General features: G+C 43.5%; 1 protein-coding gene across 3 annotated transcripts in view; it reads left to right on the top strand.

Moving 5' to 3' along the window:
* The window catches only part of LOC132406173 (dedicator of cytokinesis protein 8-like), a 239,078-nt gene that overhangs the window by 201,687 nt on the left and 15,739 nt on the right, over positions 1–21,652 (top strand). For all 3 annotated transcript variants that reach the window (XR_009516088.1, XR_009516087.1, XM_059991466.1), the window contains exons 35-44: positions 3,720–3,866; positions 4,742–4,900; positions 5,840–5,940; positions 7,522–7,714; positions 10,285–10,428; positions 11,142–11,273; positions 12,850–12,984; positions 13,543–13,632; positions 14,656–14,892; positions 20,617–20,760. Coding sequence is in view for 1 of the 3 variants with exons in the window: in XM_059991466.1 (XP_059847449.1) it covers positions 3,720–3,866; positions 4,742–4,900; positions 5,840–5,940; positions 7,522–7,714; positions 10,285–10,428; positions 11,142–11,273; positions 12,850–12,984; positions 13,543–13,632; positions 14,656–14,892; positions 20,617–20,760 (1,482 nt within the window). In the remaining 2 variants the exon portion in view is untranslated. The remainder of the gene's footprint in view (positions 1–3,719; positions 3,867–4,741; positions 4,901–5,839; positions 5,941–7,521; positions 7,715–10,284; positions 10,429–11,141; positions 11,274–12,849; positions 12,985–13,542; positions 13,633–14,655; positions 14,893–20,616; positions 20,761–21,652) is intronic.

Below are 21,652 nucleotides of genomic sequence, written 5' to 3'. Positions count from 1 at the left end.
AAGAACAGTGATGATAACAATCCCCAACCTGCTCATCCGCAGATAAAAACAGTGACAATAACAATGCCAACTCCCTCAGGGATAGTTACTGCATGGAAGGAGGGCCATTTGGCCCATCACATTTGCACTAGCTCTCTTTCAGAGCAACTGAATAGTTCCACTCATGAATCCATTCTTCATAGTCTCGCATTTTTTTGCACTATGTGTATATCCATTTATTTCTTGAAGGCCAAAATTGAAACCATTCCTCTTCACCAAGAGACAAGTCATTATAGATTACTGTCACACACTGTGTGTAAAAAAAAATCTTCTTGTTGCTCTTAATTCTCTTAACTCTTAAGCTATATCTCTGTCCTCATTCCCTCAAAACTCCAGCCAGAGGAAAAATGCTTCCTCTATCTACTCTATACTGAACCCTCACCATTTTACATACTTCTGTCAACTCCTTCCTCAACCTTCCCTCCTCCAAAAGAAGCAGCTCCAGCTTCTCAAATTTATCCCTTGAATTGTGCCACCTCATTCCAAGAACCTGTTTTGTAAATCTTTTCTGTACCCTGTCTAATGCATCATACCCTTTCTAAAGCCGTGATCAGAAATGAACGTTAATTCTTCCAGCTGGGGCTGCACCCATGTTTTGTAAAGGTTCAGTATTGCTTTACTTTCATTCTCTCTGCCTCAGCTGATAAAATCCAGAACTGTGTACAACTTACAGGTTTTTTAACCACCTTGTGACGGCCAATGATTTGTACACACACACCCTTCTCCTTGATTCTTTTATTCCTGCATGCCTTTTACAACAATTTCCTTTATTCTATATTACTTCTCCTTCTTTTTCTGAATAAAATGCATTAGTTCATGTTTCTCCACATTAAACAACTTGTGCCATCTGCCTGCCTATTATTTATGTTGCTATCACTATCCTCTTCATTGCTCACAATACTACCAAGTTTTGAGTTTTACATTAATTTAAAGATTATGGGTTTGTAACCCTAAGTCTAACTCATTGATACAAATCAGAAAAAAAATGGCCTTCCTAACAATGATGCCTGGAGAATACCATTAGTCGCCTTATGTCTATATGCATAAACCCCTGTTATCTGCTACTTAGTCAACTTGATATGCATACTATCAATGTCTCCTTTTGATAAGGTTGCTATGTTGCACCTTATCAAAGACCTTCTAGAGCTTGTGTCCAGTCACATTGGCTGCTTGACAGTCATTGTTTGTGTGTAGTTTTGTGTTGATTTTATTGTATTCCTTTGTTCTAATGTGAATGCCTGCAAGGAAATTAATCTCAGGGTAGTGTTTGGTGACATGTATTTACATTGCTAATAAATTTACTTTGAAATTTTGAACTTTGGCAGCATTACCCTTCAAGTCTGCTACCTTCTCAAAAAACTCGTTCATATTTACTCAATATGATTTGCCCTTAATAAGTCCATGCTGGCTTAATTAATCTATTTTCTTTGCAATGCTTTTTACTCCCACCCTAGATCAATATTTTTAAAAGCTTTCCCACCTCCAAAGTTAAACAGAATGGTCTGTAGCTGCTTGGCCTATCCTTGAGAAAGGGAGTAATATTCTTCCTATGGTCCTCTGGTATCACCCACATATCCAAAGAGTTTTAAAAGATTATGATCGGTGATTCCACAGTTTTCTCCCCAAACTTTCCCTAAAATCTTATGATGCATCAGTTCCGATCCTCATGATTTACTCTCTTTAAGTCTGCCAAATTTTCTAGTACCACCATGATATCAATCTTTAACATTTTCACAGTCTCAGTTATCTCCTCTTTTGTCACGACTTACTAAGCACTCTCTTTGCCTGTGAAGATTGATGATAAGTATTAATTTAATACCCCAGCAGTGACCTCAGCATCTCTTCTCTTTTTGATCTTGATGATTTCTATTTCCCCATCAACGGGGCTGATTCCCATTTATGCTGCCAGCTAATCTTTTTCTTACATTCTTGCTCTGCTTCTCTTATTTGTGTTTTTACTTCCCTCCCGATCCTTTTGCAATCTGTCGGGTTCTTGCTGCTATTTGCAACCTAACATTTGTCACATGAAGTACATTTTTTTTTCCTTTTCCTTCACTGTGACTCTTGCATCAACCAGGGAGTTCTACTTTTGCTTAATCTACCTTTGACACTCATGGAAATTTGCCTCACTGCAGCAGAACCATTCCTTCTTTAAAAGCAGTCCATTGTTCTTTTGACCTGTCAGCCTTCCCTTTTACCCAGCAATTCTCATCCCAAGCTGTTCCTCCAATTATTTCTACATTTAATTGTTTCTTCGCTTTTTCTTACAACTAACCTAAATATTACGATATGAAACACGTTCCTGTTGAAACCTGGTGAGGATTACTCATCTTCATTCCCCAGAACCAGATCCAAGAATGGATTCTTCTTCATTGGGCACACTGCTGTAAAAAATAATCTGGAACTCGTTTTAAAAAATTTTCACTTTCCCTGTCCTTAACAGCATTATGATCATAGTTTACTTTGGGCTAATAAAAGTGCCCCATTATTACTATCCTATAGTTTTTGCATCTTTTAACTTCTGTTTATTTTTGTTCCTCTATATTTCTCCCTTCAGTATCTTCTTACTGTTTGCTGTTTCTAACAGTTTCTGTCATTCACCCTTTAAGATTATTCTCTTTCCAGCTCACACGCATTGTCTTTCATCAACAGTGCTAGCCCTGCTTTCCTAACTTCACTCTCCACCCTGAACAGTCATTGATGCTTCAACCCAACAGTTGTCCAGGTACCCCTATGTGGAGCTCCTGATACTATTTCGCCACTAATCTGATCGCTGACTACTTTCTCCATACACCCCTCCCCCCACCCACTTGCCTCTTTGCCAATAAAACTCTAGACCTTAATTTGGCAAATGAGCTGCAGTCTCATTTGAGCCTGCAACCACTGACCCCCATCTCCAAACCGCACCCCTCCCACCTAAAACATGCTAAACTAGAGATGCTGACAGCACGTTTCATCCCAGTAAACCATTCACGACATCAAACAGTACTGAAGGTTACATCAGCACTCCTATGACCAGCCTTCCTTCCGTGTGCCACAGCTACACCCTTTGGTGTGCAAAATAATTTCAGGCCCTGTTGTTTCCACTTCCCACCCCTTCAAAAAGTCCCATAAAGATGATTCAGTAACGTGTTGCATTTTCTTTGCCCAGTTGCCCTCAGCTTCTCTGCTGCATTTCGGACTCAGTTAGCCTGCTTCCTGGCTCCATCCCTCCTTCACCTTCTGTCCATTTGCACCCCTCCAGTTCTCTGTTCCCCCGAGGTTCCACAGCAGATGCAGTCCTCTTTTCCTGAAGACTTGGGTGGGGCAAAATTCCTCTGATTAGAATAAAGTTGGATTCCGTGAGAGTGAAAAAGGACATCAACTTGTGAAGAAATTATCTCAGTTCTGCAGTTTATCTGTTTGCAAATCTGTATATAATCTGTGTTTCTATTTGTGTGTGTGTTTGCATGTTGCCTATGTAAACTTGTATGTATGAGTGTTTGAGCATGTGTCTGAATGCATGAGCATATGTGTGCGTGCTGTACATGCGTGATTGTGTGTGCATAGCACTCACATTTATGTCCGAGTGTTTTAACAAATACCGATTGCCGCTGAATTGCCCGAGCCTCTGACTGCTGTTGTTCTGGGCCTTCGCTCTGGTGGAGGTAACTGGCTGCTGGTATATGCCCCTGCTGCAGTTTCCGGAGGCCCTGTTTGAGGAGGACTCGGAGCATCCCATGGACCTGTGCTTGCTGCTGCTACAAAAATGCACGAGTCATTTCCAGAGTACACGGGTCCAGGCCTCGGCCTCCCTCTACCTGCTCATGAGGCAGAGCTACAGCGCAGTGAGTGAGAAACCATTTACCTTACACAGTAATCTGGGGTATAAACTATGAGTGTCAGCTGTCGTCAACCGAAGCTGAATAATTAGTTCAAAATCAAACAAAAAGATGTGGATACTGGAAATCTAAAATTTAAATAATTGAAAATGTTGGAAACAGTGAAGAGCTTAGGCAACCACCTCCAACCTGCTGGGAATTTCCAGCACTTTCTATTTTTATTTGAGTTAAAGTTGATGAAACAAAAGCAGCAACTAAGTGTATATCATGGTAACAGTTGCTGTGAGCTGTGGTTGGGATCACATGAGCTCTGGTTAGTGTTTCTGTATTGGTGTTCCTCCATTTGCCAATTCAGTATGAATCCCTACGCCAGCTTCTGTGAGTTTTAACCATAGTAAGATCTTTTGGTACTATGGCGCAGATAACAATTTCCTCATGGGATGGAACAGGAAGCCACTTGCTTGGGGTGGATTAAAAACCTATTAAGATAGATAGAAGAAAGACTGTAGATAAAGAGATACACACTCAAACTGCTGGAGGAATTCAGCAAGTCAGGGCAGCTTCTATGGAGAGGAATAAACAGTCGATGTTCTGGACCAAGACCTTTCGTCGGTCCCAATGAAGGGTCTAGGCCGGAAAAGTCGACTGTTTATTCCTCTCCATAGATTGAACCTGATCTGCTGAGTTTTTCCAGCATTTTATGTGTTTTGCTCTGGATTTCCAGCATCTCTTGGGTGTAAGATAAAGGGGTCTACACTCTTGTGCCAAGAACTGATAGAAAAACAGACCTGGAGGTGAAAATCAAACAATAAAATCTGATATTTAATATGGAGCAGAATACTTTCTAGGTACTCTGATACTAACCTGGGACTTGTGTTCAGTATTTTCCACAAGCTAAAATGTACATTACCATAAGCCTGGCATCCTTGGCGGAGAAACTATCCAACCAGGATAAGCGATGTCTCCAGACATCCCTTGGTATGATCCAAACTTATCTGGGAACAGACAGGGCCATGGAGAGAACCAGTTTCCCTGGGCAGGTAAGCAAACTCTAAGCCTCAAATGATATGTTTGTTTTGTAGAAACTGTGAGATTTATGCTTTGTTTTTGTAGCAGCCTTGTTGGCGGTTAATCAGATGGTGTCAATGTTTCTGACTACTGGCTTGAGGTGCTAATATTGTTCTGAAGCATTCAGGCTCAGGACTATCTTCAGACTGGGCCTCAGCCTGGGAATCAGGTCAGGAGAATTCAGCCTGAGCCCTGCCCATGTACTTCTGATTATCTGGCTTGAGGCCTTCAGGCTGTTGTTGGAGATTAGCAACACTTGTCTTAGTGGGTGTTGCATAGGATACAGGGCATGAGAACAGATCAAAAATCCTGGTCTTGGCTTTCTCTATTCTTTTAGAGTTGGTCCAGCTGGTCTGAGGGTCTACCTCTACCACTCTGCCTCGCCTGAGGCATATCGGACCAGAAGCTCAGTGGATAATATCAAGAGCCGTTGAGGCAGTGAAGTTCTTCTCAGCACTAAGACTGGGACAGCCACCAGCGTAGACTGGCTCTGTCCAACTTGTATTCCCTGAGCCAAAACACCTTTCTCTGTCTTGCTGAAAAATGAGTGTGGCTATGCCAGCAGTCATTAGGAAGCTTTTTTGTAGTAAGGGTGGGAGCAAGGAAGAGAGCAGATTTAATATCTGAGAATTTAACTTGATGAAGACCTAAAGAAAAATTTATAAGTGAAATTATTCAATATTCTTTGCTCCAACTCATAGCCACAGATACCAAACAGCAGACACTTTACATTTTTTGGAGAATGAGCAAATCTCAGAGATCAGGACCGAAGCTGGGTCATCAGAGAGGTGAAGCGGCAGCTCAGTTTGTAGTGGGACTGCACCAACTCTCGTGAGATTAATTGATCAGTCTTACTGATAGTATAATAATTAAGTGAGGTAATTAATGATTACAAAGTGATGATCTTTCAGGTGAAAGAGCTTTTGCAGAATTTGAATGGAGTATTGTGTGACATAGTGAAGCTGCAGGAATTCCCCCATGATGTGGACATGCAGATTGACCTCATGTACAGGTAATGCCTTCGAGGACATTGAACTGTCCCTCTATTGTGTATGGTGTGTGAGAGGGATGCCGAGTGGTGGGGGTGCTGGGTCGGTGTCCTGTTGGAAAACTCCAATCTCTCTGTTAACTAATATTCCATGCTTAAACAGTGCTGAGTGACAGATCTGGTAATCTGGATTCCCCATTTACCTTTGACCCTCAATATTTGGCAGCTTTTATTAGAACCGGGCCTGTGGGCCCTTGAGATAAACCCACTGATGATGGAAGCTGCAGTACAGGGAGCCAGGAAAGGATCAGTTTGTCCCATCTGGCAACAGAAGCATCCGTGAACTTCAAAGTAGTGTCACCCATGATCTATCGGGATCCTCTGACAGATATTTCCGCATGGCCAGAGCTGTGTTATTTATTACTGATAATCACCTATACTATCCATGTCCTGGTCTCTTTGCACATAACTTAGGCCCAGCCAGATGGGTGACTCTGCACTTTCCCAGTCCTAGCTATTGCTTTGTGTTCCAATAATTTCAGGTTTACAACAATAGCAAACAAAACCACACAGATCTTCTCACCTGTCTCCAAATCAGGAAGATAAATTCTTACAATATAAAAGGCTATTTGTTCTGTCAAATCTATGCTAGTTTACAGAATAGTCCCATCAACCCGTCTCTTCCCTCCATTTCCCTGTAACCTATTACATTCCCATCAACCCCGTCCCTTCCGCCCATTTCCCTGTAACCTATTACATTCCCATCAACCCCGTCCCTTCCGCCCATTTCCCTGTAACCTATTACATTCCCATCAACCCCGTCCCTTCCGCCCATTTCCCTGTAACCTATTACACTCCCATCAACCCCGTCCCTTCCCCCATTTTCCTGTAAGCTATTACACTCCCATCAACTCCATCCCTTCCCCCCATTTCCCTGTAACCTATTACACTCCCATTAATTCCATCCCTTCCCCGCATTTCCCTGTAACCAATTACACTCCCATCAGCTTCACCCAATTCTCCAGCTGCCCACCTAAATTATGAGTAATGTCCCAAAGTTCATTAACTTATCCAGAGGGTGGTGAATCTGTGGAATTTGTCACCACGGGCAGCTGTGGAGGCCAAGTCTTCATGTATATTCAAGTTAGAGATTGATAGACTCTTGATTGGTCAGGGTATGATGGGATATGGGTGGGCAAGGTGGGAGATTGGGGCTGAGAGGAAATTTTGATCAGCCATGATGAAATGGTGGAACAGACTCAATGGGGCAAATAGCCTAATTCTGTTCCTATATTTTACGGTCTTATGGCCTAATTTACCATGGTGATTTTGGAAGATGAGAGGAAAGTGCAAATCCACACAGACAGTGGCTGGGGTCAAGATCGAACCTGCGTTGCTGGAACTGTGACGCAATAGCACTAATCACTGAGATATAGCTATGACCGTACGTGTAAATCCTTTCCTCCTCCACCACGGAAGGTATATCTCATACCTACTAATGAGCAAGGCTAAGAAAGGTTGCTGCGTGAATGGGCAGTAAGTATGGCCCTATCCTGCGCGATGCCGAAGTGATTCATTGCAGTGTGTGGTTTGTGCTTTCTCTAGGACTGCAAAAGGTTTGCAGAGTTACGTGGACCTTCGCCTGATGTGGCTGCGGAACATCGTGACGAAGCACATTGCGAGGAAGTGCTTTGCCGAGGCTGCCCACTGTGTGGTGCACAGTGCTGCCCTGGTGGCTGAATATCTGAACCGCGTGGATGGATCTGTCCACCTGCCCATGGGCAGTGTGAGCTTTCAGGTCAGCTTCTGCCACTATGTGATAACAACTTGCATCTAGGTGGCACTTTTTAATATAAATTAGCCACATGGTTGACAGGGAAGGAAGGGCACTCTACTTGACGGTGATACATACTATATTGACTGGTCGATTGAGCAAAGAAGAGGCAAAAGAGACTCTTGGCAGTGTGGAGGATCAGCCAGATCTTTAGGTCTGTGTCCACAAGACAGTCAACGCGGCCACGGAGGTTGACAGTGCTATTAAGAAGGTGTATGGTGTGTTGGCCTTTGTCAACCATGGGATTGAGTTCAAGAGCAGCGAGGTATTGTTACAAAACCTTTGTTAGACCCCACTTGGGGTACTGTGTTCAGTTCTGGTCACCTCACTACTGGAAGGATGTGGATACCATAGAGAGAGTGCAGAAGAGATTTACAAAGATGTTGCCTGGATTGGAGAGCATACCTTATGAAAATAGGTTGAGTGAACTTGGTCTTTATTCCTTGGACCCGACGGAGGATGAGAGATGACCTGATAGAGGTGGATAAGATGATGAGAGGCATTGATCTTATGGATAGCCAGAGGCTTTTTCCCAGGGCTGAAACGGCTAACATGAGGGGGCAGAGTTTTAAGGTGCTTGAATGTAGCTACAAGGGGGATGTCAGAGGTAAGTTTTTCACACAGAGAGTGGTGGGTGCATGGAATGCACTGCCTGCGACGGTGGTAGAGGCTGATACAAAAGCGTCTTTTAAGAGGCTCTTAGAAAGGTACTTTTAAGAGACACTTAGAGGGCTATGTGGTAGGGAAATCTGAGGCAGGTTCCAGAGTAGGTTACATGGTCGGCACAACATTGTGGGCTGAAGGGCTTGTAATAGGCTGTGGATTTCTATGTTTTAAAAGAAAGACCCTACATCAGGTTTTGGCCCAAAATGTTGACTGTTTCACTCTTTTCCATAAATAGTCAGCAAATAGTTTTAGTTAAATCAGCAAAGGCTGAGAGGACTTAACTGAGCCCTACAAAAGTCTGAGAGGCCTAGAGAGTTGAAAGGATTAAGAACTGAAAAAAAATCACTCTTAACATGTACCTGTTACTATCTCACTTAGCTGAAGCCTTAAAAATTTAGGATATAAATTTTAGTTAAAGGCAGAAAGATTTGAGAAGAGGCATGGAAGATTATTTTCACTGAGCAGCCACAAGGAGTCTAGAATTCACCATATGAAGGGTGGCAGATGCAGAAACCTCAACCCATTTAAACAGTATTTTGACATATAGTTGAACAGCCATGACCTGCTTGCTAAGGATCTGGAGCTGGAAGGTGAGGTTAGGGTGGGTAGCCCTTATTGAGCTGGCATAGATATGATGGACCAAATGGCCTCTTCAGCACTGTGCACTTCCAATATTCGATGAACATAAGAAAACCTATAGGCTGTGACATGGGAGTGTTGTAAAACACCACCTGACAAAGAGTCATAGAAAATATTATGTTAGGTGACTAAAAGCTTAGTTTTGAGAAGAACCTTGAGTTTTCCAACCAAAGTTGGAGAGGTTTGGTGAGGGAATTCCAGATGGTCATATGCAGAAATGAATGCCACTGCCTAGTCTTACAAACATGTCCAGAATTTGACATGGGGTGTTTGAAAAAGAGAGAGAGAGAGGGAGAGAGAGAGAGGGGGAGAGAGGGAGAGAGAGAGGGAGGGAGAGAGAGAGAGAGAGAGGGGGAGAGAGAGAGAGGGGGAGAGAGAGAGGGAGGGAGAGAGAGAGAGAGGGGAGAGAGAGAGGGGGGAGAGAGGGAGAGAGAGAGGGAGAGAGAGAGAGAGAGGGGGAGAGAGAGAGAGGGGGAGAGAGGGAGAGAGAGAGGGAGGGAGAGAGAGAGAGAGAGAGAGGGAGAGAGAGAGAGAGAGGAGAGAGAGAGAGAGAGAGAGAGAGAGAGAGCGAGAGAGAGAGAGAGAGAGAGAGAGAGAGAGAGAGAGAGAGAGAGTGAGAGAGAGAGAGAGAGAGAGATAGCAACAGTCACTTACTGATCCCTACAGGTTTGGATTCAGACCAGGTAGGTGAGACCACTTCCCCATAATCTGCCACATTCAACTTCATCAGAAGCTTTAGACCTCTGTCGTGCCACCTGATGAATGAAAGTAAAGGTTGCACCACTTCCAGCGCCATTGAACTTTAATAAAAGAGTGAACATTTGGAAAATTGCTAGTAGCATCATAGTTTTTCAGTATAGCTTTGTTTGGGCCACCCATGGCTTGGCTGCTTGTTGAAGTCTGAGTGGACAAAGGAGAGTTGCAGCTTGATGGCCTTTACCTAGTTTATCCCCTTACATTCAACTCTTGACATATTCTATCAAATTTACCAATATATTCTTTTGAATATCATAATGTTTTAAAAGATAGTTTCTGGATAAATAATCTAATTAATTTCTGATTTAAAAATGTATTAAGACAGAAAATTGCTCAGACTCTGAAGGAATGGCTGGTAGTTGGTTCTTGGCCCTTTGTCTGGCTGTTGGCAATTGGCCAAGAATTGCTTGGTGGTCCTTGGTGTTGTTTCGGCAACTGATGGCGCTTGGATTTCTTACTTCTTTTCTCACCAGAAAATTTCCGTCAATGTCCTGGAGGAATCTCTGGTGTTAGAAGAGGTCTTTTCCATGGAGAGGGAGGGTATTTGGACGGGAAACTTGTTCAGTGAAGAGGGTCTCTTGGAGTTGTTGGATGAGGCGGCTAAACTCTTCAACAAGGTATGTGTTCAGCCCTCGTAAGGCTGTGTCTGCTACTGAGAATGAGGGGTCTATTTCTCAATTTCCGGAAGGGAACTTGCTTGAAACATGGGAATGGGTGGAGGAACCAGCTCGATAGTCGGCCCACCAGATTGGCTGCAACAACAGGATTCCTGGAATTATTGTCATGAAGTTCAGTTTGTGAAAAGTCTCTGCTTTATGTTTACATTCTCTGCAAACTAAGAACAGAAATATTAGACATCACTTATATTTATATTCCGTTTGATCTGCAGTTGCACTTGGTACCATAATGTCTGCGTCCGTTCTTTGATTGTTTAATTAATTAATATAAAGGGATCTTTATCCAGTGTTTAGTCTGAGCTGCAGTTGCTTGGTGCATCAACATCAGCAGTGTCAAAGAGCTACCACAATGTACTTAGCCTCACCTACAGCTGCATTAATAATCTTTCAAAGAGCCAGTAAGGGTAAGAAAAAGGCTTCTGTGCTATAAGCACTGATCTTTCAACAGTTTGTGATGTCGGCAGAACTAACTGCGTCATTAATTCATTGTCACCCTGATATGGAATAGTGTTGCCATTCCTTGCATCATGTAACGCAAAAAAGTGAATTCCTATTTTAAAGGAGGGGCACTTTGATCTGGAGGCTTGTGATCTCATATTGCTCTTTCCAAAGTGCGGCTGTAAAACATAAAAACGCTTGGTTGTTTTTTAAAGGCAGAACTCTACGAAGCCGTTTATGAAATTTACAAACTGATTATTCCAATTGCTGAATTCCGTCGGAATATTAAAAAACTATCTGCTATTCACGGAGCCCTGAAGGAGACGTTTGATCTGATCCTGCGTGAGGTAAATGCTTCGGGAAGATGTTGGGGGTTCTGGTGGGCAATATGACCACAAGCACTGATGTTACTCATCAGTCTGCTTGAAAGAACATGCAACCCTTCCCATTCTGTCCCTCCACCCCCTCCCATTCTTCACTGATGAAGACCGCTAACCGTTTTGATCATTTACTTTGCTATACATTCTTCTTGAAACAGTCCTTTAAGATGCAGGGATCAGTATGGCTGTCAGCTGGGAGGGTCCAACAAGTGTTAATCATTGAATATGCTCTATATTTCCATACAATAACGCTGGATGTCATTAAGGCCCATCAAGTCAATGGTTGCTCACAGAGCAATTCCAAACCCCCCCACCACCACTATTTTTTCATGTAACGGATTCTCCCCATACTCCTGTCAACTCCCCGCCTCTCAGATATCGCAATTTACAGTGGCCAATTAACATACTAGCCGAGGAAATCAACACACTAACAAGGATGACAGCATCAGAGGTTGGGATTGAACCCAAAAGGTGGCATTTCTATGCGACTGACCAACCAGATCACTGAAGGAAATTTAAGCTCATGATCTCCTCCCCACCATCAGGCCACAGTGCCTCTGAGGTGGGGAGGAGATCATGATCTTAAACTTCCACCCTCTCTTTGCAACTTATGGAACTGTTTAACCTTCTAGATCAGGTTGGGAGAAGATTGTGCTCACAAGCACAAGAAAACCTGCAGACGATGGAAATCCAAGCAACACACAACCACACACAGAAAATGCTGGGGGAATCTCAGCAGGCCGAGGCCCTTCAGTGGGACTGGAGAAAAAAGATGAGAAGTCAGAGTAAGAAGGCGGGGTAAGGGGGGGAAGGTGGCAGGTGATAGGTGAAACCAAGAGAGGGGGAAGGGGTGAAGTAAAGAGCTGGGAAGCTCAAGAGATTTCTGGAAGATCCAGAAATTGCCCCCACCTTCACCACTCACCCATTCCCATTTCCCTTTCTCCCCTTTTTCCCTTACCTGCCCATCACCTCCCTCTGGTGCTCCTCCCCCTCCCCTTTCTTCCACGGTTTTCCACCCTCTCCTGTCAGATTCCTCCTCCTCCAGCACTTTATCTCTTTCACTCATTAACTTTGCAGTTCTTTACTTCAGCCCTCCCCCTCTCCAGGTTTCACCTATCCCCTGCCACCTTGTACTTCTTCCTCTCATTGCTCCGAACGGTTCAGCAATGAGGCATTATGTGGTCGCATTACCACCCCTACGTTTACTGCCATGCTTGGAAAGCACTGAGATGTGAGAGAGCTGAACAGAGGGGGAAAGCAGTCCAGGTGGGGAGGGAAGTGAGGGTAAAACAGGGAAGGAGAGGAAGGCTGGGGAGGGAAGAGGATCAGGAGTGAGAAAGAGTAAAGGGTGAGCAGGGAGAGGTAATGGTGAATGAGTATATGGTGGGAAGAATTAAACTGGCTGCTGATCAGATCCAGAGCTGGATTTTGAAGTGTACCACTTCTTGCTGAGTTTATTTGTTACGTCAGCAGCAGAACTTTAATTTGTCAAAAAAAAAGGCCTTCCAGTGAAGGTGTCTGTTCTTCTAATCATATTTTGCAGGATAATAAGAGAATGTTTGGGACATATTTTCGTGTTGGATTCTACGGGTCACTGTTTGGAGAGCTGGACGAGCAGGAGTACGTCTACAAGGAACCGGGGATCACTAAACTGGTGGAGATCTCCTCGAGGTTAGAGGTAATGGATCAAGGATACTCTCACACCTCAGTGACGTGGTAAAATACTCCTGAAACGGGAGCAGGCCCCAGCCTGGTCTTGTCCGATTCCACCACCTGGGATTAGTGGGGAGTTGAAAGGAAGACGTGCAAACTCCAGGCAAGCACCTGAAATCAGGATCGAGCCTGTATGGCAGAAGTGATGAGGTAGTGGCCCTGTAGGCGGTACCACTGTTCCTCCAAATCATATAGTTCAGAGGGAATTAGATGTCAGTAAAGGATATAGAAAATGAATGAGATTGTAATTCTGCCCAGAAGGCAGTGAGACCCAAAAGGTCTGAGAAAGATCTGTTAATTAATATGTTAATTGTAGAGTTTGGGCTATCCAGGGAAGTGTGGCTGGTGCACAAACCTGGTGCGGAGGTAGGGGACCTCAGCCTGAACCTACTGAGTGGTGGAGCAGGCACCCTGGGCTGAATGGCCTCCTCCTGCTGCTTAAGTAAAATCTGTTTATAGGTCTGAGGAGTTGAGTGCATGCTTTGCAGCTAAAATTTCTGTTTAATGCATTTGTTTGCTGTAGGAATTTTACAAGCAGATGTTTGGAAAAGATCGTGTGGAGATTATCAAGGATTCTTCACCAGTTAAGAAGGAGAGCCTGGAGCCCAATAAGGTGTGTTATACACTGACACCAGTGTCATCAAGTGAACTGTTAATGAAACCAAGAACAAAAATACGGGGGAGACGGAGCAGGCATGGCTGGGTATGGCAGTGCGCCAGTGAGGCACTCAGTTACAAACAGAGCTGAGTCGTTGCATGACTTTGAGGCTTGGAGCAGTCACTGTGACTGTGGGATCAGAGCACGTACGCTGTAGCAGTGTGGGATCTGGTCTCTGCAAGGGCTGAGCAGTGATTCTAAAAGTACAGGGCCTAGTCCGTGCAGAAGCAGAGCTGGCCCCTGTGAGCCCCATTCAGTAGAAGGACAGTACAAAGCTGCGACCCAGATTGCGCAAGGTTGTTACATTGTGCTAAGTGGGACCATTAAACTTCCTGAGGTCCAGCAGCAGCATACACTTAAGGCTGATTTATACTTGTGCGCCACATCGATGCCGTAGGGTGACGTGCAACTCCCCAGAAAAGTTACTCACACGTCACGGTGACACAGACCGCAACAACTGTGATTGGTCCACTTGGTAGCATCGCATTTCCGGTTGCTTCTTCTCCGCCATGTCTGTACACTGATGCAAAATAGATGAATCAAGTCGTCAAATCTACCTGCCGACGTGTGAAAATGTTTGAAATGCATTTCCTCGTCCATGTCTCTCCCGGAGAAACTCAACACAGTGGCACAGAAACCCCACCGCCAACTAGCGTTTTGGTGCACACCAACGTGTGCTCGCTACGGCATAGAGCGATGCAGAAGTGAAAATCAGGACTACGGCATAGCCCATACGCACAAGTATAAATTAGCTTTTAACCTGCACACACATCTGGGAAGATCCAGGTGTACCCAACCACCTGTTTGATGTTCTGAACAATGATGGCAATAAGGGGTCACAAACAGCTTCAGGGCTGAAAGGGTTAAAATTACACAGGATTCCTCCTCCTGACTGCCTGCCTACAAACAGACTGGAAAGTACAAGTAACTTGAGTTTGAGAGGATGATTAAACCAGTGAAACACTCTCTGCTTTACAGGGCTACATCCAGGTGACCTACGTGGAGCCATTCTTCGAAGCGTATGAGCTGAAAAACCGAGTCAGCAACTACGAGAGGAACTCTAACCTGAGGCAGTTTATCTACAGCACCCCATACACACTAAATGGTCGGGCCCACGGGGAGCTTAGCCAGCAGTATAAGCGTAAAACCATCCTGACAACCTTGCACGCTTTTCCATACATCAAGACCAGGATCAATGTGATAGAGAAACAGGAGGTGAGGTGATACCTGCTCAGGAAGTCCAGCACTAGGGATCAGCTTGGCTCCATCTTCAACACTGTTTATACATCAGAAAGGTGGGAGTTTTTAACCCTGCTCTCCGAAGCATCGACCGGGGTGGCCCAGTCATCCCTCAGGCTTTTTCTGCTGTTCCTATTAGATCTTTGCTGATCTCCAGCTGAAATCCAATTTCTGCCTTTGTACCATGATCCTCAATGCCTTTATCTAATGATAATTCATCTCAGTCCTGAGAGTTTTGGTGGGACTGGCAACATATAGAGAGTTCCAGATCTCTACAACCTTTGTGCAACAAAATGCTTTCTAATTTCCTGGCTTGAATTTTTAGATTCTGTCCCTTTGGACTGGATTACCCGCAGAAGGGAAATAATTTCTTTACAAATCCCCTGTCAGACCACTCCTCAATCTTCTAAACTCAGAGAAGTATAAGCCAGATTTGTGCAAACCCTCTTTATAAACTAATGTGAATTCATGGATTAAAGGGGTGTGGAGGACTATGGTCCAGGTAGATGGAATTAGGCAGAAGACTTGGTCAGCACAGAGTAGATGGGCCAAAGGGCCCCTTTCTGCACTGTAGTACTTTATGACTCTAACCCTTGAAGTTCTCTATCAATCCTGTATACCTGCACTGTATATTTTTGCCCTGTACAAAGTATTCTTTCTGTGCACTGCCCAGAATTATATCTAATGTTCCACTTAAGGTCAGTAACCAGGGAGGCAAGAATTTATTAATTGGTAAAAAGAGTTGGAAGAAAATCAGGGTGTGGGTCTGGTCTCAATAGTTGGAAGGATGATAGAGGCTGAAACCCTACCAGATTCAAAAATTCTCTGAAAGATCAGGTGAAGGGCCGTGAAATTGGAGAGAGCTTCAGGGCCATGGACAAGGTGGATCAGTTTTAGGCTTTAGTGATTCCATCATTGGATCCAAGATGGATTGCCTACCATTTCCCCATCTGCACCATTCGCTGCGGGCTTTTCCCATCAACAAATCTGACTTTGTTCCTTTCTAACTTTCCAGTTGTCTACTTGATGTATCTTCATCTCAGTCTCACCCTCCTTACTCCATCTGAGTCCCCAATATATGATTTTAAAACCCTCAACAGATCCCTGTTGTATTCCACTCCCAAACAAAATTTGGACCCAACATCTCCAGCCTCCCAGACAACTTAAGATCACCCTACAACTTGGAATTATTGAAATATCTCCACACAGTGCTACAGTTTGCTCCTTTGGAGAAAGCATTAAAATCAGGGCTGTGTCTGACAGTCCAGGTGAAGGTAAATTTGCATCGAGATTATTGGAAGAAAATTGTCTCCCAGTCTGCCTCCCTTGTTCAACTAATCACACTAAATTCCATTGCCATTTGTGGGATGGATTTTGCTCTGCTCGTCTCAAAATCTGTTAATTGCATTGCAGACCTGACACTACAGTCTAATGTCTGGATATTTAAATTGTGACAATGCAATATAGAAATATAAATACAAATATTAATTATTCAACTGCTTTACAAATTCTATGTGTGTTTGGTATCAGAAGAAAAATACTTTGCTGTAAAATATTAAGCACTTGAAATGAGCAGAATAAGCAAAGTAAGTGCCAGTTCTCAGAGAGAGTATAAAACAATTATAGCTAAAACATTTGGAATGTGTATCATTTAAGCATTTGGTAATGATCAAAGTGCAAACAGAATTAGGAATTCAGACAGTAGAAATTAGAAAGATATATTGTGCATTTAAGGAATTTTTTTGTATTTATAATGTGGATATTTAATCATGTGAATGTGGATTGACTTGTATAAATGGGTATTTACATTTATTTCTGCATTTTATGGGTATGTGTGTTTATTTCAATGTCACATGGTCTAGCAGGATGCCAAAGGAAACAGTGCTAAAGTGCCAATGGAAACATTTGGCGAGTTACAGAAGTGTAGTGGGAATGAAAGGAAACATTTGGGAAGCCACGGTAGTGTAGCGGTTAGCGAACCATTTTGCAGCACCAGCTGCAATGTTGAGGTTCAATTCCCACCTGCTGTCTGGAAGGAGCTCGTACGTTCTCCCCATGACCACGCGGGTTTCCTTCTATATTCCAAAGATGTATGGGTCAGGGTTAGTAAGTTGTGGCAAGCTATGTTGGCACCGGGGGCATTGCGGCATTTGCAGGCTGCCCCCAGCACACCCTTTGACAGTGTTAGTCATTAACGCCAATGAAGCATTTTGCTCTTTTTCGATGTTTCAATGTACAAGTACATTGAAACAGAGCAAAATGCTTCAAGTGACAAAGCTAATCACTTTTTAAAATTTAGAACAAATTTTAAGTTCAGGTGAATTTTGAAAAGTTACTTGTAGGAAGAAATAAAACTCAGAAGTTTTACAGCTACTCTGAAATACTTTGATTCTATGCAAGTAACTCTGTCGCCGCTGGATAAACTTACCTCTATAGCTGGAACACACACACATTTTGTCTTCTACTTGAACCTCTAAGTGTCACTGATTACGTGTAAATATCCATAAAGAAATTCTACTTGATTACATTTTTAAAATCTGTCCTTGACTGTGAAGCTATTTGGATTCACTTGAGGATGTGAAAGAAGCTACATAAACACAATTCAAAACCAAAATACTGCAGATTCAGGAAATCTGAAATAAAAAAAACAAGGACTGTTAGAAATAATCAGCATATGTGGAGGGAGAAACAAGTCAACATTTTAAGCTGATGACTTCACACCAGAACTAGTAAAAGTTAGAAGAAAAACATGTTTCAGGCTGCAGGGAAAGCAGGGGAAATGTGTGTAAGGGTGGAGACCAGGAGAAAGTGAATAATGTAAATAATGGTGCTAGCCGATCAAGGGAAGTAACGCTGTGCCTGAAGGTGGTGTGGATGGGCGGAGAGAAGTGGAATCTGAATTCCAGAAGAGGAGTGAGACAAACACTGAATAGTGGAAATGTGAGAAATAAATCTGGAATGGCTGGTTATCTGAAATTGTCGAACGCAGAGTTCAGACCTGAAGGCTGTAACATGTTGCAAGAAGAACTAATGTGATAGACAACTTGAAACTCAAGAGTCACTCTTACAAGCTGAATAGAAGTATTCTGAAAAGTGGTCATCCAGTCTGTGTTTGGTGTAGAGAGAATGTGCTGTGTGTACTGAAGAGTGGACCAGGGAGTTGTGGAGGAAACTGACTGTTTGAGATACTAAGGGAGAAGGGAAGGAGAAACTCTGATGCTAACATCTCATTGGGGGAGTTGAAAGTTACAGAGGATGATCCATTGAATGCAGAGGCTGGTTGAGTAGAAGGTGAGGATATGGGAAAATTTCTCATTGTTCTGGGTTGGAGGAAAAACAGTGGTGACGGAAGAGAGGGAAATGGCCCCGCCATTGATGATGAAGGTGAAACCTTGGTTGACTTCCACTCTTCCATTTCTATCACCATCCATTACCTTCTCTCACAACCTGAAGAACCTCATATCTCTCGGAGTGAGTGCATTGTCCCAGAAACAGAGGTGTGGACGGCAGCTTTGCCAGAACAGGCGGAGACAAAGAAACTGAGAAATGGAATGGGAAGCTTATAGGAGGGAGTGTAGTCAGTATAACCAATTGACCCCTGAGCTGGAGGGAGAGGTCAAGAAAGAGAAAGGAAAAGATGTGCATGGATAACGTGCAAGTGAGGGCAGCAAACTACCCGGCATTGTACAAGAGCAGAGAGCTGCACCCTTGCATTTGTCATGTGTATCCGGTCCTGGAGGAAGAGAGGGAGGCTGAGTATGATTGGAAGAAGGGAAGTTACATATCTCCAAAAAAATCCTAGGTGGGCAAGGTTTGGCCCTGTTTGAATTCTCATAGAACAACTTTGATTTGTAGATTTGTGGGAGGTGAGTGAATTTGAAGGTTTAATTTCTCAGTGTGCAAATTCCATTTCTGTGCTTCTCGTGCCAGAGTCTAAGTTGGCCGTAATTGTGAGGAACAATTGGACCCAGACTTCCAGAGAACCTGAAACAGTCGGCTTTAAGTTATTTTTACAGAATTTGGGGTTGGGGGTTTAAGAGTGGGGAAGGTAGACATGTGACAGGGGAGGCAGAGGAAATGTATCTTAGAGCAGCTGTTGGGTTAATTGGGGCTTATTTGGGAATACTCATAAAGAATAAAAACTAATCAAGTCAATAGTCAGGATTCCCTTCGCTTATTTGGGACACTATGCAGCTTAATTGGGGCAGGAAACTGTTGCCGATCAGTTTCTATCTTGCGCCAGTCACGTGCATTTGTTAGACACTAAAACTGTACTGAACAGTTTTTAAATAGTGTCAGTTGCATGAGTTTTTGTTCAAAAGCAGCGTTTTTTTTTTGTTCACTGATAGTTGGCGAGAAATAAGCAGTAACAAAATTTAGAACCGTTTTGTTCACTGTGGTTTCAAGCATTCAGGCTTAGAGATGCCAGAAACAGCTGGGACAGAAAATGGGACAATTTCACTACTTCAGCAAATTAGAAACTATGAAGAATATGAAGGTACCTTCAATCATTTTGAATGTTACAATGAAAACGAAGATTTGGAAGATGCAGTAATCGATAGCATTTATGAAGGCAGTCCATTATCTGCACTAGGTGTCTAGGTAATTTTGTTCATATCCAGTCAAAAGAATATGATGCAGATTAATTCTTCTGCCACTAAGTATTTATTGGAAACTAATGCTCAGTTTTATAGTACTGTAGTGGGATTGGTAGTGTTTTAATTTGTTCTGTATTTCATTTAAATTCATAATTTGTTACTCAGTTTGTCTTTTTTATACCTTTTTAACTATTTCCATGAAACCGGCTAATTGGGCAAGCCACTTAATTGGGCCAAAATGTACTGGTCCCAATGTGTCCCAATTAACCAGAGTCTACCGTATTTAACCATTGACTGGTGAAAATGACTGTTACAATAGATAGAACATGAAGTTAATGGCTCTGCTGGAAGAGTATGCCATGCACCATTGATTTGATACCCTTGGTCCTGTTGCAGATTTATCCTCAAAGCATTGAAGGCTATGATCTAATGCAGGTAAATGGGATTAGTATAGATAGGAACAGTGGGCAGCATCAACACGTTGAGGGGAAGGGCGTACCATCGTCCTGTACTGTACGATTCTTTGACTCAGCTCTCAAGAGGAGGCAGACTTCAGCTCCATCTCGTCTAGCAAAACAAGCCACTGACCGATTCGCCTTCCAATAAATTTGTGGTTACTATTTTTTTATACTTGAATGTCCCCAATGGCTACATGGAAAGGCTGCTTGTTGCTTCTACATTAAGCTCATTTCTACCCATCGACACCCTTGGAGTTTTACTGTAGTCAGAATATTATAAAGCTCTTTGTTTAAATTGAGCTCAAAGCAAGTGTCAGTAACTGTGCACACACTGCCCCTGGTGTGAGCAGGAATCCTGCCGGAGTTTAACTAGTTCTAACTTTACGGATTGGACACCAACACACGGGGAAGTGGTTCACAGAGTTTGAGTTCAGCTTCATTCCTGTTGGAGTCACGAGCACCCGCTGTATCAGGGTGTTATAGGCAATGCTGGGGGTGGGGGGTGACTGGTTGGGATGGGGCAGAATGTTGACATTAAAGGAACAATTTGCGATTTGCCCGGATGGCAGTGTAATTTATTCCGCAGATCAGTCTCCCGTTTCCGGCCTCAGTTAGGTTCCAGTCAATGTTCCATGCTTTTTCAGATTAGCCTGAGACCAATTGAAGCCGTGATTGAGGACATGCAGAAGAAGACCTACGAGCTGGCAAAGGCAACAAGTGCAGACCCACCCAACCTGAAGCTGCTGCAAATGGTGCTGCAGGGGTCCGTGGGCCCCACCGTCAATCAGGTGTGTACGTTTGTGGGTGGCACTGCAGCGTGGCGGTCAGGGTAACGCTGTACGGTGCCAGCGACATGGGTTCAATCCCCGCTACTGCCTGTGACGAGTTTGCACACTCTCCCCGTGTACGTGTGGGTTTCCTCTGGGCTCCCTGGTTTCCTCCCACATTCCAAAGATGTACAAGTCAGCAAGTTAACTGGTCCCATTGGGCTGGAAGGGCCTGTTACTGTGCTGTATCTCTAAATAAGCAAAGTGAAAATCTCTCAGGGGACAGTCTGAGGGAGATGGACTTGTGAGAGTTAAGAACAATGCAAGACAACGTTTTACTGTATCTCCTGGAATGGGAAGGCTACCAGAGGGGCTGTTGTTTACCCGAGCCTACTGCAGTTCCCCAAATTGTTCTGCAGCATCTGTGGTTATCTTAAATAACTGAAGGAGGTACATCTCAGCACTTCCTTCGGCCAAGGAGATCTTCACCACCAGCAGATCAAAGCTGTGTAAAGGGCAGAGAACACTCAGAACATTGTAATACCAGGACGTAACAGAAAGTTACCGAAGAAAAAATCCCCATCTCACACTCAAGGCAACATAATGGCTGGTCCAAAGGACAATTCATACAGCTATACAACATTGGTTCATGTAATAACATACAGAGTTCATTGGATGGTCCAGGGTAAGCCACAGGCTTGTCTGATATATGAACTGGAATATAAAACAATGTACTATGATAGAGGTCCCAAATATAACATAATGGCAGAACAATGGAGCTCCAAAGTATAACACGAGGAACATGATACACAGCTTATACCCTAGTCCGTCATTCACGTTTCTCTCTTTTATACAGATGATCGGCATATAACATAACGGAGTAAGAGGACAAGTTGGAGAATGATGGACAGAC

This window comes from Hypanus sabinus, chromosome 16 (genome assembly GCF_030144855.1).
Source record: "Hypanus sabinus isolate sHypSab1 chromosome 16, sHypSab1.hap1, whole genome shotgun sequence".
NCBI lineage: Eukaryota > Metazoa > Chordata > Chondrichthyes > Myliobatiformes > Dasyatidae > Hypanus > Hypanus sabinus.
The sequence above is the reverse complement of the archived record's forward strand: the minus strand, read 5'-3'. Positions and strand labels throughout refer to the sequence as shown.